Raw genomic sequence first — 17194 nt, forward strand, 5'->3', positions numbered from 1 at the left:
ATTTAGATTATTGAGTTACCTTGTGTGCGGAATTATAGCGGGGAGACTAGTGTGTTGACAATTCTGATGCCATGTGTTGTGAGGTTTTGTAGATATATTCTCTAGTTGTGTATGTAATCTAGAACTTGCTCGGTTAGTCGTGCTCGCATTCTGAAGATAAGTGAAGCTGTGAAATGATCTTAGGCCTTGTTTGTGTTAGGAACCCCTGTTTAGCCTAAATATAAGCCTACCCATAGATTAATATCCCTTGTTAGCCATTTTGAGCCTTAAAACCTATTCTTTGACTAGCCGTAATAAGCCGATACCCGTTCTGAATATCCATCTCTTTGCACCCGGTCCCTCCTTGGCACTAAAATAATAAGATTGAGGCTAAAAGCCTAAGTTGGGGGTGATAGGTGGAATAAGGGAACATGAGGCGTAAGCCTAAAGTGGGGTAGAAGTGAATTGCCTAGTTAAAAGATATCGGTGTGGTAAGTGTAGAAAAAAAAAAAAAAAAAAAAAAAAAAAAAAAAAAAAAAATATATATAGAAGTAGAATAGCAATAAAACCACACCGAGGCAATAAAACGAAAAAAGGGAAGAAAACAAAAGGCGAAAAGGGTAAAAGAAAAGAATAAGATGTAGTGTTCAAGGAGGGTGAGTCACAGTTATCCAAATATCCATCCTACCCATCCCCGAGCCTACATTACAACCTTGAAAAAGTCCTAGTGTGATCACAGCCGAACTGTCCAAAGTCGAGGGCACTGAAAATAAGGGCAAGCTTATGGTATTTGCATGCTTAGCTAGAGAATTTCTTTGTGAGTGTGAGTGTTTCTCTTCTCCTTTGTCTTTTGTCCCATTCTGTGTGTACATATATGTTGGGACATTCTTTGGTCTTTGTGAGGGCATGAGAATTTGTTAAGTGACTGGTTTCCCGTAAGTCTTGATTCGTGTGTGCTATGGTTTCTTTGATAACTAGATGTCATAAATTGAAGCCTCATTGTTAGTTGCAACGAGTCCTTGATTGGTTTTGTCTTTATTGGGGGGAGAGTCATTGTGATACACATGATATGCCGGAAGTTAATTGCCACAACCACTGTAGACAGTTTTACTTTGTAATATCGAGACATTTGTAGATTGAGTCTGTTAGTTGACTTGCTTGAGGACAAGCAAAGACTTTAAGTTGGGGGTGTTGATGTGCCGTGAAATTATGGCACATCTAATGCTTTTTAACTCTAAGTTTTACTTGTTTTCGAGCAAGTTTGTGTTAGTTTGATGTGTTTTGTGTGTTGTGCAGGTATTTCGAAGTTAGAATGCTCGGAAAGCGAAAAACGAGGAAAATAAGTGATCTGTTCTAATATGCATTAAGGACGGACCGTCAACATGCTCGACGGTCCGTCGAGTTGCCTCGTCGTTCAAGTTCCTGCAAAGTGAAAAAGTCATCAGACCGTCGACTTGCACCGTCGACATGATCGACGGTCCGTCAAAGTGCCTCGACGATGGAAGTCCTACAAAGTTGAAAATATGTCATCAGATCGTCGTCATGCTCGTCGAACATGTCGACGACCGTCGAAGCGCAACGACGACCCGTCAAAGTGCAAGCCGAGCTGGAACAGGACTGGGATTGATTATTCCGAGTTTAACTTGTATAAATACCTGTTTAGGTTTTATTTTTCGGACATCTAGAGTTTTAGACTTGTAGTAATTACTTTTGAGTTGTTATTACTTTTGAAGATTTTCCAGACAAATTACATTCGTTACTTTCAAGTTTTATTCGTAAGTTCAATACAAAATTCAATTATGCAATCTTCAATCTTTTATTGTTTTCTTGTTGCCATGAGTAGCTAAACACCTTTACTAAGGTTGTGAACCCAAGGATGGGTGTTTTGTGATTGGGGATCGTGAATGATATACGCATAATGGATTGTTAGGGTTTATTTGTTCTTCGTTTTCATCATATAGTTAGTGGTTGCAAACATTAGCTAACGCCATAAACTTTAGTTTATTTGGGAAAATAACTAGGGTTGGTAAGAACAAATAACAAGAACTCAAGGCTTTAAACCTTGTTTAATAAATTCACTTAGGAATAAGAGGAATTTACTTGGCATAATTAACCGTTCTTCATGCATACTTTCTTATCTTTGGAAAAAGCATAGAAAGAAATAATCTTTTCTTATTGGGAAATAGTCTAGATTCACATAGAGGTTAAGTGCATCCATACAAACGATCCATTAGAAGTATATCAAGATCGATACCCATGATCATACACTTTATCTGACGGGGACACAACCTTGGTTCTTTTAACCATATATTTACAACTTTAAATTTCTAGTCACTTTAAATAGTCCATAAACCAAAACAACTATAAAACCCTTTTTAGTCCACAAACCAAAACAACTATAAAACCCTTTTTCACGGAATACACAAGACCGCAAGATTAGTATAATACTTGTTTAGTAAACTTTTGGCAAAATGGGAAATTCGAAAGTGAAACATGCAATTCAAGTCTAAGTGATCAAAACCCACTAATCAATTCCTAAAACAACTCAATATTAAGCTAAGTTCGTATTTAAAATGAAACCCTCAATTTTGGGTATAAACCCTAACTCTCAAATTCGTAAATTAGTTACTAATAATGAAGGATTCATGTTTATAATAGCTAGGCATAATACATAAACAGGCCCTTAAACTTGGCCTCAACTGGAAAGTATGCTCTCCAACTTTGGATGTGCACAAGTAGGCATCTCAACTTGTATAAAATTGAACATGTAAACACAAATTCTGACGTGGCAATGACGTGTCACATAAATTTTGAAGGGCCACGTCAGTGCCAAGTCAATGCCATATCAGCATTTGTGTTTACATGTTCAACTTTATACAAGTTGAGGTGCCTATTTGTGCACACCCAAAGTTGGAGGGCATACATGACAGTTGAGGCCAAGTTTAAGGGCCTGTTTATGTATTATGCCTAGTATATTTGAGAGTTGATTGACGAATATCCTTGTATGATTGTTGAAGGAAGTATAAGAGGCTCATATGAGATGTTAGTTGTTGTTGTTGGCATGTTATGGCTGGAATTCTATGGTAAATGGGTAGTAGGTGATGGTGTTATCATGTTGTTATGATTCTGCTACATAGACACGAAAAGGAAGAGAGTATAAATAATCATTTACGAAGTATATTTTGGGTTATTTGTTATGTAACTTTGGAATACTTGTTGAAGTAGGTTTAAGGAACTTATGTAAATTTACTATGGTGTTGTTGGCTGATGCATATGTTATTGTGACTAAGGATAAGGGGAAATGCTGCCCGTTTCTTCGTAAGAATCGAGTTATCGTTTGATATACGTGATATACTAGCACCATCTAAGTTATGTATGTGTTCCTTTGTTATAGGATTGGCATGCTAGTTGTGATAAGCTCATTGTTGGATTGCTTGGACGACTTGAGGTATGTTAAGGTTAACTTTCTTTCTTTTGGCATGATCCTTATGAACGAAACGAAAACGTAACGCTACTCCATAATAACTTTATTCTTAGTAGCTAGGGATGTTCCATGTTGATTCATGTTCTAGAATGTTATTCTCGCTAAGTCCTTCTTCAGGTTCAGTGTGATTCATAGAGTCACTTGTTGATGGAAATGCTACCTCATAATGATGTTAGAAGGTGTAACGACCTTATATCACTCCGACAGATTCAGAATGTACTCTTATCATATTCATGCGTTGCATTATATATATATGTACAGACCTATGATCCGTTTGGCGTTATATATATATATATAGGGTATGGGGAAGGTGACGACGTTACATACGCACTACCACCTGATTAGCTGGTCACATGATTATGATGATGCTCGCAGAGGCTGATATGATACGATGGGATGCCCACATAGGCTTGACAGGCGTTATATATGCATATATATGTATGACCCTTATGCATGCATGCACAATATTTATGCTTATCATTGGCCCACAGTGGCGTTTTTAGATGTGAGTTGATTCTCTCTTGTCTCATGTTACTTTCATGTCTCTATTTTGCTGTTTTTCCATGCTGTTTTTCCATGCCTTACATACTCGGTAGATTTTTGTACTGACGTCCCTTTGCCTGGGGACGCTGCGTTTCATGCCCGCAGGTCTTGATATACAGGTTGACGGCTCTTCCAGTAGGATATCAGCTCAGCAGACAGTGTTGTTGCACTCCACTTGTTCCGGAGCTACCTTGTGAGCGAGTATGGTTATATATGCATATGTATGGGTATGGCGGGGCCCTGTCCCGACCACGTTATGTCATGCACTCCAGTAGAGTCTTGTAGACAGTTATGTACAGTCAGATGTCGTACGGCCTCGTCGGCCCGTACAATATATCTAGCTTGTTTATGTAGTTACGTCCTTTCAGACTTGTCTTATTTCAGTCTATCAATTCTGTGAGTCAGCAGGTTATCTCATGGCGGCCCTAACGGCCCACCTATCCTTATGATTAGCTTACGGATGTATGTCTAGTGGTACTCGACAAGTAAGGCCAGGTGTCCGTCATGGCCCTCCAGTTTGGGTCGTGACATGAGAATTAATTATTCAACAAATATAGTTGTTAACAACGGGGAAAAGAAGATGGAAGAATACTAATATCATAATTTATGTGAAGAAAAGTTTAAATAAGATTTTCTATAAAATATTAGATAATAATACGATATTTTACAACTTATTATTCCACTTGAGCTAAATTTTGATATGTAAAATGGCATCAAGCTGTTCAAACTTCAAACATAGTCATGATTTTGCCATGTTGCGAGCTTACACATATGTTACAAGCTTACGGATACTCCATAATTATTGAGGTCTTTTTCAAGTATCAAAGTCTGATTAAGAATCTTCAAACCTTTTGCCACTATGATGGTCAAAGTTTGCCCCTTTATTCCTCACATTTTAAGTCTTTATGTTTTCTTTTAGTCTTATTTAAATAAAATAGAAACGTCCATGAAATGTCTAAAAAAAGAAAAGGATAAAATTCTTGAACACCCATTAAAATAGCTTTGAGATATAAATTAACCTTGTCTTGGTGATTCAGCAATCAAAACTATTGGAATATGGATGTGTTTGGTGTGGAGGAACCATTTTCCAAAATTATTTTTTTAAATCTTTTTCAAGTTTGGTTGGTCAATATGTTTTGTAAAACAAATTCCTTAAATATGAGGAAACGACTTCCCTAGTAAAAGTAAGGAAAACAAATTCTTTCAAGTTCATGTCTCCTCCTCCACCCACCCAACCCCATCCCTTGACCATTCCACCCCCCGCCAACGCCGAACCCCACCATATTCCACCCCTGTGTTTGCTAGATTACATATAAATATTCTTGGGATAATATTTTTTTTTTTTGCTCGCATACCAGACACTAGAAAATAAGTAAGAAACTCATTTATTTTTAAGAGAATATTTTCTAGAAAATTTTTCTTCATACCAAACACTCTTTTTCTTCACAAGAATAATAGGCGAAAAAACTTAACCGTACCCTCTATTTGTACCAATTTCAATTACATATCAGATGCGAGTAAGTTTTTACCGTTAATACAACGCTTTGAGATTTAAATTCTTTCTAAGTTGAATCAAATTACGGTATTTTGATTTATGAATTTTCTGTTAAGACATTAGAAAATCATCATTCTAAGATGTAAAATAAACATCAATTTTTAGAAAATTCACATCTCATATGAATAGATAGGCCACATGACTCACTCGTGGCCAAAGTGGATGTTCAAGAAGCATTAAGCTAGCTAAAGGAACACCTACATCAACACCTAATATTGTGGAGATTGACAGTCTTTTGATTTAACAAGCGTTGGTGAAATTTTGCGGCAATAACTCTTATTTTGATGTTATTATTCATGATTGTAACGCACTCGTGTGTTACTTTACTTCTATTTCTTTATCTTTTATCAAAAGATCAGCGAACCAGTGTGCCCATCTATTAGCTCGGACTTCGGATTCTACGTATAGTTATGGAGTGGATACTAGATCCTCATCTTTAATTAATGACGTACTCAACTTTGATTTGATTAATAATTGATCAATTAGCTCATTTATTAGGATCCACTAATTTTAGAGAGAGAAAACATACACATCCATAATACATATCATTTGGTACCAAAGCTAGGGGTGTACATGAGTTTAGTTTGGTTTTTATCAAATTTTTGTCTGTTTTTCCAATTTCAAAACAAGAAATTAAAACAAGAAAAAGATAACAAACTCTAAATAAACTAGTGGATTAAATTAAAGAGAATAATAATGAGTAAGGTCCCTACATTTGCTCAATAATAATCCTAACTTAAGGGCGTTGGTTGGGGGTGTACTTTTGCTACATACGCTAATACTTAAACTGTATCTATCTATCATTTTGACCCTTTTCTTCTACATTGGTTGAAACGGCGTTTACTGGTGGCGATGTGGGAGTTTCAAGAATGGAAAAAAAAGAAAAAGATAATGCATAGCTGATCTGATAGTACATATAAGGTGGCATTTTGTTTGTTGTTTTCTTGATTGATTGTTTTGTCAGCTCTAAAAAGTTTTGTTTTTTCTTCATCTCTTTTTTTTTTTTTTTTTTTTTTTTTGCTCCTTGTTGCTTGTCATTTGTGCTTTGATTTAGCTTCTGGGTGCTTTGAGATCCTACTTTCTTGATTTGGGGTTTTATATTGTTTCATTTTTTGTTAGGGAAACTGGCATTTTTTTAAATTATTGAGTATTGGAATGAAATGGGTAGGGAGAAATGAATGTTGAGAATTCTCAATTAGTTTGCGATTGAGGCGTAGCTGCTGTTGTTGTTGGCATTGTTGCTTTAAAAAAAAAAAAAAAATTATTACATAGGGGGTAGGGGGAGTGGATTAGTGGGCGGTAAAAGTTCAGGTAGTCAAGAAACTGAGCTACTGAGATTTCCAAAGAATAGAGAAAAATATAAGGAACCGGGGTTGATTGTTTTGCCAGCTCTAAAAAAGTTTTCCTTTTTCTTCATTTCTTGTTTTTCTCTCCTTATTGCTTGTCATTTGTGCTCTTATTTAGCTTCTGGGTGCTATGAGATCCTACTTTCTTGATTTGGGGTTTTCTATTGTTTTATTGTTACGGAAACTGGCTTTTTAAATTTCTGAATTGGTATTACTTGATTGATAAAGTTTTGATTTTTATTCGTGAATTACACAATTAATCGTGGAAATATCAATGGTTTTGTGGGCTTATTTCTTCCAACTTACTGGAATCTTGATGCTGATTGTTGGGGTGGTTATCAGTTCATGCCTTTTTGCCAAAAAAAATAAAAATAAAATATATATACATATATATATATATATATATTGGGTTTAATTCTTTATTAAAGACATTTAGGTAATCTATTTTAATTAAACAGAGAGGGTGAACCACATTGTTAAGATATGCTAGCTGAAGACATGGTATATGTAGTTAGAAAGGGGAAAATTGTAATTCTTTTCCATAAATGTTTGCTCGAGATAGACAAGGAAAGGATAGCCTAATCGTTAGGATTATAGTTGGGGGTTCGAGTACCAAAAGAGCTAAGTGAGAAAAGAATTACTGATAGGGTTTGGGGAGGTGACGTTTGTCATGTCAAAAGAATATGTGGTTGATGTTTGAAATGCAGCAATTATGCTGCCTTGTTGCCACTCCATTGAAGGAAAGACTTGGGAGATTTTTTCATTTTTGGCCCTCGTCCAAAATTAGGTGTTAGCCAAAGTATACAAAACCTATACACTGATTATGTGTATTATAAGTATATTTATGTATATTTATGTATACAATATGTATATTTATACTTAATATAATATACAAAACCTGTACATTTGCGGGCTATTATTATTTTGAGCGGTCCAAAAATGTAATTAATCCCAAGACTTGGTTGATGTGATCAACAGAAATGTCCTTCAAGAGCATTGTGCGTGAGCTGCGCGAGATGAAAGATGGGATAGGGAATATATCAAGGAGGAGGGGAGTGGAAGGAAGGAATTGGCGCAACAGAACCCGGTCACATATAGCCCCAGATGTGGCCCCTTTTGAACCAAGTGAAGAAGGGCAATGGGCAAATTTACCACCTGAGCTACTTTGGGATATAATTCGTAGGGTTGAAGAGAGTGAGACAACTTGGCCTGCTCGAACTGTGGTTCTCTTTTGTGCATGTGTTTGCAAGTCATGGAGAGAAATTACAAAAGAGATTGTCAAGACTCCTGAGGAATGTGGTAGACTTACCTTTCCCATTTCACTGAAGCAGGTGACTGTTCCTACTCTGTTCAGTTATCATCTTATTCCTATTGCCAATGTGTCAAATCAAAATGAAGAAAGTTTTTTTTTTTTTTTTTTTTTCTGTTTCTGTTTCTGCTTTGAACCAGCCTGGTCCCCGTGAAGCCCCAGTCCATTGCTTTATCAAACGGAGCCGAGATAATTCAGTTTATCTCCTCTACATAGGCTTGACTCCATGTAAGTCTCACTCTTCTTCAAGCCTGTTCTTTTTTTCCTTTTTGACACTATTATGAAATTGATTTCCTCTTCAATGATTGTGTGCTTTGTTGCCACCTTGAAGATGTGCCTTGTGTATCTGATTGATAAATCGATTTTCATCTCGTAAATCCTCGAAATTCTACTTCGATGAGATACTTACACATGGGTTGATGGGTCTTTTGTGATACTTTTCAAGTTATTGCACTGGAATAGAACTACAAAACTTTTAAAACTTCTGCTTAATGTTTGTGGTCTGTACTTTTTCATTGGAAAAATAACACATGAATTTTTTATAAGGAGGTGCACATCTGAAATTCTTTTTTGATTGTTAAAGGACATTTTATTGAGTATTCAGCAACAAGAAAGTATTTACAGAAAGATCTTCATTGTTACAAGTGTAAAGAACTCAAAAAGTCTGTCATGGCTTTTATTTTATTTGCAGTAGTCGTGGTACACCAAAACAACAGTAAGAGAGATATATTTGTACTTAATGCTAATTAACAATTCACTTTTGCTTTCAAAAATTCTTGCATTCCTTTTCCTTCCAAACTGTCCACCAGACAGCTGGGGGGGGGGGGGGTGATTGAGTTGCAAAGTTTCACTTTTGTCTTTCCCAACCGTTTATTGCACTACCACTCTATGATGCTTGGACTCTTCAAAAGTTCTGATGGGTGCGTGTCTGATCCTCCAAAGTAGTGCATTTTTGGAGGATCCAACACGGGGACAGCAAAATTCTTGGAGAGTCCGAGCAATATAGACTGTAGCAGTTCCATAGTTGTCTTTGGCATTATCCAACTAACTCCCTAGACATTTGAATTTTTACTTCATGACAGCTGGGGATGAGAGTGATAAACTATTGCTGGCTGCCAGAAGGATCAGGAGGGCAACAAGCACAGATTTTGTAATTTCATTGGTTGCATATGATTTTTCTCGAGCGAGCAACACATACCTTGGGAAATTGAGGCAAGTCCTCTCAAACTGCTAACTATCTTCTCATCACTTGTGCCTAAGTGCGTCAAAGTGAGCCCATGAAAACATGACCCGCATTGACCCGCCCATTTATTTGCTCAGCCCAGTTCAGTAGTCCAAATCAACCCGTAGAAACTTTGTCAAAACAATTTCAAAAAGATATTTTTTATTTGATAAATTACATATAGCCATAATAAAGAAACAGAGTTACCTGGTATCTGTTGTTGGTGGGAGGTGGCAGGTATCCCGTGGAATTAGTGGAAGTGCGTGCAAGCTGGCCCGGACACCACGATTATAAAAAGAAAAGGATAGTTTAAATAGGTACTTAAAAAATTATACAAGAACAAACAAAGAAATTTAAACTTCGAAAAAATTTGGCGGACTGGGTTATGACCCAATTTTTAGCCCAACTTTTGGGCGGGTCACTTAACTCAGCCCCTTTTGACCCGTCCAAATCCAGCCCAACCCGCCCATTTGACACCCCTACTTGTGCCTAACCATCCTTCCATAGTACCCATCGAAGTTTTTGTCCTTTCATTTTGCTAATGTAGTGTTGAAACAACTTGAGCAGGTCTAACTTTCTTGGGACGAAGTTCACCTTATATGATAGCCAACCTCCGAATGATGCATCTATTCAAGAAAGTAGTCAACATAATAGGAGATTCCGTGCAAAGCAGGTATCTCCAACAGTACCTGCATGCAACTACAGTATTGCCAATATCTCCTATGAACTCAATATTCTCCGTTCAAGAGGACCTAGGAGAATGCTTTGTGCCATGCATTCTATTCCTTTCTCTTCTATCCAAGAGGGAGGCACTGCTCCAACACCAACATCGTTTCCCCAGTCTTTTGGTGAGAAGACATCTCCATCAGTTTCAGATGTAAAAGAGACAGCTAATGATGTCGGCCCTCGAGAATCACTTGTGCTAAAAAACAAGGCTCCTAGGTGGCATGAACAATTGCAGTGCTGGTGCCTAAATTTTAAAGGTCGTGTTACAGTGGCTTCTGTAAAGAATTTCCAGCTAGTGGCAGCGGTTGATCCTTCTCACAATATACCTGCCGACGAACAAGAGAAAGTAATTATACAGTTTGGAAAAATTGGAAAAGATATATTCACCATGGATTACCGCTATCCACTTTCTGCCTTTCAAGCCTTTGCAATCTGCTTGAGCAGCTTTGACACGAAACCAGCCTGTGAATGATTTCATGCAGATTCTATTTCTTCCCAAAAGTGCCTCTCTACCCCACAAGAGATAGGGGTAAGATCTGTGTACACCCCACCATCCCCAGACCTTACTTGTGGGATCACACTAGGTATGTTGTTGTTGTTGTTCTGATTTAGTGTTTTCCATTTTCAGCTATATTTATAAATAAATTAGGATTTTCGTAGTGCAATGTGCAGCTTCTCTAAAAGTAACTGTCTAGATAGAAGCACCTGTATCAATTTGTATTTGCAAAGTATATTTATCATGTTAGCTTTGCCTCTTAAATTTTGAGTAAGCAGCATTAATCTCTATAGCCACTTTGAGTTATCGTGACTCATATGATATCTTCTGAATTTGATGTATTCCGAAACTCTCGAGTTCTATGCTTTCACTGTAGATATTAACGCAATCAAGTTACCTATTAGGTTATATGTATGATTACATTAATTTAATTAGTAATATGATAGAAATAGTAATAACGCCGTATAAAATATGTTTTACACCATCATTTTGTGTAATTTAAATCCAATCAGCTTGTCCCAGGCTGTGATGTTAACTATGATACTGTTAAAGACATACAGGGAGTGTGGTGCTCATGGTGCACCTCACTACATTGTATAGTAGTAGCTAAGTTACTCGGACTGTTCGGAAGTGTTGCCACACCCGGGTTGGATCCTCCAAAAATACACTATTTCTGAAGGATCCGACATGCACCCGATGACATTTTAGGAGAGTCCGACTGTAGTAGTACTAGTCGACATAGCCTAAATTGTTGTGGGGATAATATCCGCGACTGCATCATTACAATGAGGACTGGCTCGTGCACTGTTTAGATTGTGGATCCTCTGATACAGGATTGTGATTTTCCCTATTAACATAGCGGATTTTGTTGGGGGGGGGGGGGGGGGATTCCAAAAGTCGTTCTTGAAAAAAATGAGGCGGAAGAAAAAAAAAAAAAAAAAAACAATAATGCTTCCTACTTCCATTTTTGCTACTTTATTTGGCTTCCGGCATGCGTGGCTGATGAATGCATTATGTAGTTGGTGGATAGGGAACCTGCAATCATTTAAGATGTTTAAATTTGAATTGAGAAGTGACTATTAATTACCTCTTGTTAGTCGATGTTAATTTCCAATGTAGTAGTGAAAGTAATTCCATGTGTAAGATAGTTGCACCTGGTTTTGAGCCTGCATAGCCTAAGATCCAATTACCTGATGAATATTTTTCCCATTGAATCAGTGTTGAGCTTATAACTATCTTGTTGTGGTGGTTAACCAAAAAAAAAAAAAAAAAAAACGGATTTTCAAATTTTCCATAGGGATGAGATATGATCAAAATATTTAATAAGGGGTAATTTGAGTTTTGGTCCTTTCTTCCAACTTTGATTCATATAAAATTTGACTAAAAATATTGACCTTCAAGTAGAAATTTGCAATTTCGTCTCCTTTCCTCGCGATTTTTCATAAATTTAATCGGCTTTCATACGACTACATGCCAAATAGAAATATGCAATTTCATCTCCCTTCCTCCCAATTTTCACAAATTTAATCTGCTTTCATACAACAACATACCTAGTTTAATCCCACAAGTGAGATACGGAGGATAGTGTACACAGATTTTACCCCTACCTTGGAGGTAGAAAGATTGTTTCCGATGAACTCTCGGCTCGAGAAAAAGCTTTCATCTATTACTTCACTATACTTAAAGAGAATCTCTAAATTTTGTAACAACGTGACATGTCAAAAGAAGCAAAAAGGCACAATTCAAATAATTGAAGGCTTAACTAAATAACATGTGAACAAAAATCAAAATTTGTTAAAACTGGGAACCAACTGCAATTGTCTCTATATTACTAGGGGATTATAATATTTTATGAATCATTGAATTGTGGATAATTATTTAATACGTCTATAGCTTCTTGAAGAAGTTTGCAAACAATAAAGTGTATTGCTAGTCGCTCATGCAAGTAGCTTCTTGAAAAACTTTGCAATAGCTTTCTAAAGAGACTTGAAATCAAATAAGTAACTCATTTAGGCAACTCCTGAAAAACTTTGCAGTTTCTTAAAAAGCCTCAGAACAATTTAGTCTATATCTAAGATTTCCTTTGTTCTACTTGCTTTTTAATTTTTATTTTATCACATGATATTAGCACGAGAGTCTGTCATCGCAAACAAATATTTTGAAAACATCTAAGGTACGGAATTTCTTCCTCCTACATAATGGTAAATCTTACTAAACTTAAATTTATAGCTCCAGACATTTAGGGCAAAAGTTACCTGTCAAGGTTTTTAGATGCTAGAACCAAGATAAAACTTAGGCATCCGACCATGCCAAAGCAATGATAGTCCTTTACAACACTACCAGCTCGATGAAAGTTTTAAAATAAAATATGTTATTATGAAGATCCATTTATCTTTGTGCAATAACCTGAAAGATTAATATGACCGCCAGAACATGATTGTTTTTTCACAGGCACATTATGATTAAATCCATTTGAGCTACAAGATTTTAAATCTATCTGTGAATATAATTCGCTATGCAGAATTATTTCTCAATTAAATTATACGAAGAAATTAACACTATTATTGGTTTGCCGAAGAATCTCCCGCAGTGGAAAAGCATGGACAATTTACATCATATCTTTATTAGTGATATTTTCTCCTTTCAATTTCAATTAAGAATAACTCTAAACATAGCAAAGTTATACTCACTGATAAATTCAAAATCTTGCAGCTTTTAAATGAAACCAATCATAATGTTCTTATGGAAGAACGACTATTTTCTAATGATCATACCTATTTTTCAGGTTATTCCACAACATAAAAAGATCTTTTAAAGTAAAATACTTCATATTTAACCTTCATTAAAGTGGTCATGTAAAAATGTCATTGCTTCGACATGATTTTGGTTTGATGCCTAATTTTAACTTGGTTTTAGCATCTAAAGCCCATAATAGGTACTTTTGTCCTAAATGTCTAGGGCTATAAATTCAGATTTAGTAAGATTGTCATTATGTTGGAAGAAAAGAAAGTATCTTAGCTGTTTTCAAAGTATGTCTGCTGGAGACGACAAAGCCTATTATTGATAACATGTTATAAAATGAAGATTACAAAGCAAGTAAACCAAAGAAAAGTTAAGAGAGTGATTGATATCATGCTTCACTTGAAACTGATGTATAAATGAATTGATTTAGCACCCTACTTGTAGAAGAAAGCAAGTTGCTGCAAGACTTTTCAAAAAATTGCTTCAAGGCTTTTCAAAAGCTGCTTGCAAGCTCCCTGTATGGACTACTTGCAAGCTGCGTGCCTAATTGCAAGCCTCACGAAGCTGCTTCAAAACTGTTAAGTAAGCTGCCTATATGAGTTACTTGCTTGGTTGCAAGCCTCTTTTCAAAATCGCTACAAGGCTTTTAAGAAAGTTGCTTGCAAGCTGCCTGCATGAACTACTTAAAAGTAATTTTAAGAAAAACATAACTTGTAAGCTATTTGTTTGTTTGCAAGCTTGTCAGGAAGCACAAGAGTACCAGATAGACATTTATAATTCAGTATATTCATAATACATTTTTATTATAAGACAATTTTGGACCCACAGAAAACCTTGGTCGTCGTACTGTCCAAATAGATTTAGTGAAGTCTCCTGATAGTTCACTAGCCTCACAGTCACATTCAAATTCTTAAAATAGTATTCGGTTTTTACCCCTTTGAAACAGAAGACAACAGGTACAAATGAGTACTAAATAGAAGTAACAAAGAAACTATCTGATGTGAACTAGGAAACTAGTTGTCTAGTGTATTTGTAGAGTAAATTCCATAAAAGGTCACCTATGTGTTGAGAATTTCCCTCTAATATTACTTTTGTTTCTTTTAAGACTAAAATATCACCCAACTTTTATTATTTTCCTCAGAATATACTAAACACACAAAGCTTTCCTTCTCTCCTAGTTGGCATGCCATGTCACATAAAATTCTATTTTTTTAATGATAAATTTATCCATTTAACTCAATCCAAACCCGTTTTAACCAACCCACCCATATCTTAGACCCATTTAACCCATCAACCAAGTGTAACTTATAGAAAACAAAAATCAATTCTGCTAAATTCATACAAGCTTGTGCTTATATTGACTACTACTGTCTATTACTTGAAACGAGTGTACTTGGACCAAGGAAAGGCAATACACACACTGCCTGTTAAAGACACAAATGTTTCATACCGCTCCTTTCCTTTCTTTCTGTTTTCTTTCCTATATTGCCGCTTTTCTTCCAAACAGTTTCTATTTAATTTCTAATGCTACTTGGACCTGCCAGTGGCATGGCCCCTGAGTCTTTTAGAGGATCTGAGTAACAGCAATAACAGTAAAATAGGATTAGCTTATAACCAAGGGTAGATTGATTATATGATCTAAAGAACCAACATTAGAAAGAGGGTCATTAAATAACACAGCCCCAACTCCCTAGGGGTGACTAAACTATCAAAGAATTGGAATGTCAATCTTGAAAATTATGGTTCAAATTCCAACCGAAACGACAGTAGGTGAATGCTCCATTTTGCCCAAATTTTGTGTGAAGAATTACTGCCTTATATTTATGTTAGTGGAAGGTAGTAGACATTAGCCGTGGCGCGTGTAAACTGACTCAGACACTAACACAGTACCGTTATGAATAAAAAATTTAGATCCACTAATGTTTATATACTAACAAAGGCCCACAATTTAAAATCACACTAAATTAAGTAATTTCAGTCAGCTTTAAGCTTCAAATTGATACAAAGTTATCTATTAATAATAAGTTCAGTCCGTCCCTACGCTTTGGTTCAATGGTAGGAGCGCGTCTAATTTTAGGCGTTTGATTTTGTTTTCTATAAGTTACGCTTGTTTGACATTTTTTTGCACGGATTGCCCTTCGTTTGGGGTGGTCTTTAAATTTTGCCACTCAAATTTGTGGTCTTTAAATTTTGCCCTTCATATTTGTGGTCTTTAAATTTTGCCCTTTGCTTGGAAAGATGAGCGAATACATGAAATTAAGGTTCGAACCCCGCTCAAGCATAAAATAAAAAAATAATTTCGCAAGGCGGGACTAGGGGAGTGTATCGGATCCAAAGATACAATCTTTAAGAAAAAGTTAAAGTTATGCGGATCAAGATAACTAAAAAGTCCGCCCCTCGAGGCAAAATACTTTCACCTAAAGACTTTTAGTTAAACATAACTAAAAGTCACTGGGAGATAAGATATAAAATTTAAACTTTGCCTTATAAGGCAAACTTTTTTTTTTTGGTTGAAAGTCTATTTTATTCCATCCAAAAAACTTGTATAAAGACAAAGTTGAAGCCGACCTTGTTGTACATGGTAAAATTCCTACTCACTAACTTGTATAAGTCAAACTAGGAGCAACTATTACATTAAAAAAAAAACAACGATGAGTTTTAATCAACTACACTTAGCTAGGGATAGCAATTCATAGCAAAGAAGCTCTCTGCCATTTGAAATTGTTCTGCCTTGGATGTGAATATGTTGTGCAATCTCTCTGCAGTAGTCTATCGGGAAGAAACCGAGTATTTTGAAATACGAGTAGGTTCCTTTCTCTCCAAACCAATGCCACTAGCATACCAAAAATACGCAACAAGTAATGGAGCGATTGGCTTTGATTTGTGTCTAGCAATGTGTGAGATCCATGTGATTTCATCTTTACCCCTATTCTTCTAGTGTACCAGCCATACCAACAATCTGTACCACAATCCTTTTGTGATGGAGCATTCAAAATAAAGATGGGAAAATATTTCTTGGGTCACGTAAGATGGGAAAATATTTACGAAGTCTATCAACGATTGCTTTAATCTACCTTGTATTGCCACCAAAGTGTGAATTTGTATCGGGATGGACATTTGGTTGTAGCATAATACTTTTCCATGTAACTTTGGTATATATGCTTGAAAAAATACATATATATGCTTCAAGGCAAAGTTTGCCCATAAGGCATAAGTATGCCCCCATCGGCATAAGTTTGGTAAATCCTTAACAAGTTTATCTTAGATGGGGCATACTTTTAACGGGCAAACTTTTATCGATTCGCATAAACTTATGAAGGAATTATCAAAGTTATCACGGAACCAGGCATACTTATGTCAATACGCCCATAAGGCATAAGTATCCGGTCCGCATAACTTTGCTAATTCCTTCACAATCGTATGTCGATGGGGCATAGCGAAATTTAAACTTTGCCTTGCGAATTTTTTTTTAAAATTTTGATGTGTGGGGGTTCGAACTCGAAACCTATGGGATTTAGCGAAGGGCAAAATTTAAAGATTTCAACTATGAAGGGCAAAATTTAAAGACCACCCCAAAAGAAGGGCAATTCTGCGAATTGCCCCTTGTTTGATGGGTTAAATGGGTATAAGATATGGGTTAGTTGGTTAAAATGAATTTGGATTGAGTTAAATGGATTGAATGAGTTAAACAAATTTATGATTAAAAAATAAAATTTAATGTGATGTGGCATGCCAACTAGGAGAGGAGGATTTTGTGTGTGTAATATATCCTGAGGAAAATAGTAAAAATTG

The 17194-nt window shown here is 36.1% G+C and overlaps 1 protein-coding gene across 1 annotated transcript; it reads left to right on the forward strand.

The window, feature by feature from the left end:
• The first annotated feature begins 6286 nt into the window (after positions 1 to 6286).
• LOC132035249 (tubby-like F-box protein 5) lies at positions 6287 to 10909 on the forward strand. The gene is made up of 5 exons (XM_059425525.1): positions 6287 to 6482; positions 7886 to 8238; positions 8357 to 8444; positions 9299 to 9428; positions 10006 to 10909. The coding sequence occupies exons 2-5, from the start codon at positions 7888 to 7890 to the stop codon at positions 10634 to 10636; spliced, it is 1200 nt and encodes a 399-aa protein (XP_059281508.1). The 5' UTR covers positions 6287 to 6482; positions 7886 to 7887; the 3' UTR covers positions 10637 to 10909.
• Positions 10910 to 17194: the final 6285 nt, after the last annotated feature.

This window comes from Lycium ferocissimum, chromosome 2 (genome assembly GCF_029784015.1).
Source record: "Lycium ferocissimum isolate CSIRO_LF1 chromosome 2, AGI_CSIRO_Lferr_CH_V1, whole genome shotgun sequence".
NCBI classification, from domain to species: Eukaryota; Viridiplantae; Streptophyta; class Magnoliopsida; order Solanales; family Solanaceae; genus Lycium; species Lycium ferocissimum.

Coding starts and splice junctions, on each gene's coding strand:
- LOC132035249 (XM_059425525.1), top strand. CDS start 7,888: ATGTCCTTCAAGAGCATTGTGCGTGAGCTGCGCGAGATGAAAGATGGG. Junction 8,239..8,356: donor TTCCCATTTCACTGAAGCAG/GTGACTGTTCCT, acceptor GCTTTGAACCAG/CCTGGTCCCCGTGAAGCCCC. Junction 9,429..10,005: donor ACATACCTTGGGAAATTGAG/GCAAGTCCTCTC, acceptor CAACTTGAGCAG/GTCTAACTTTCTTGGGACGA.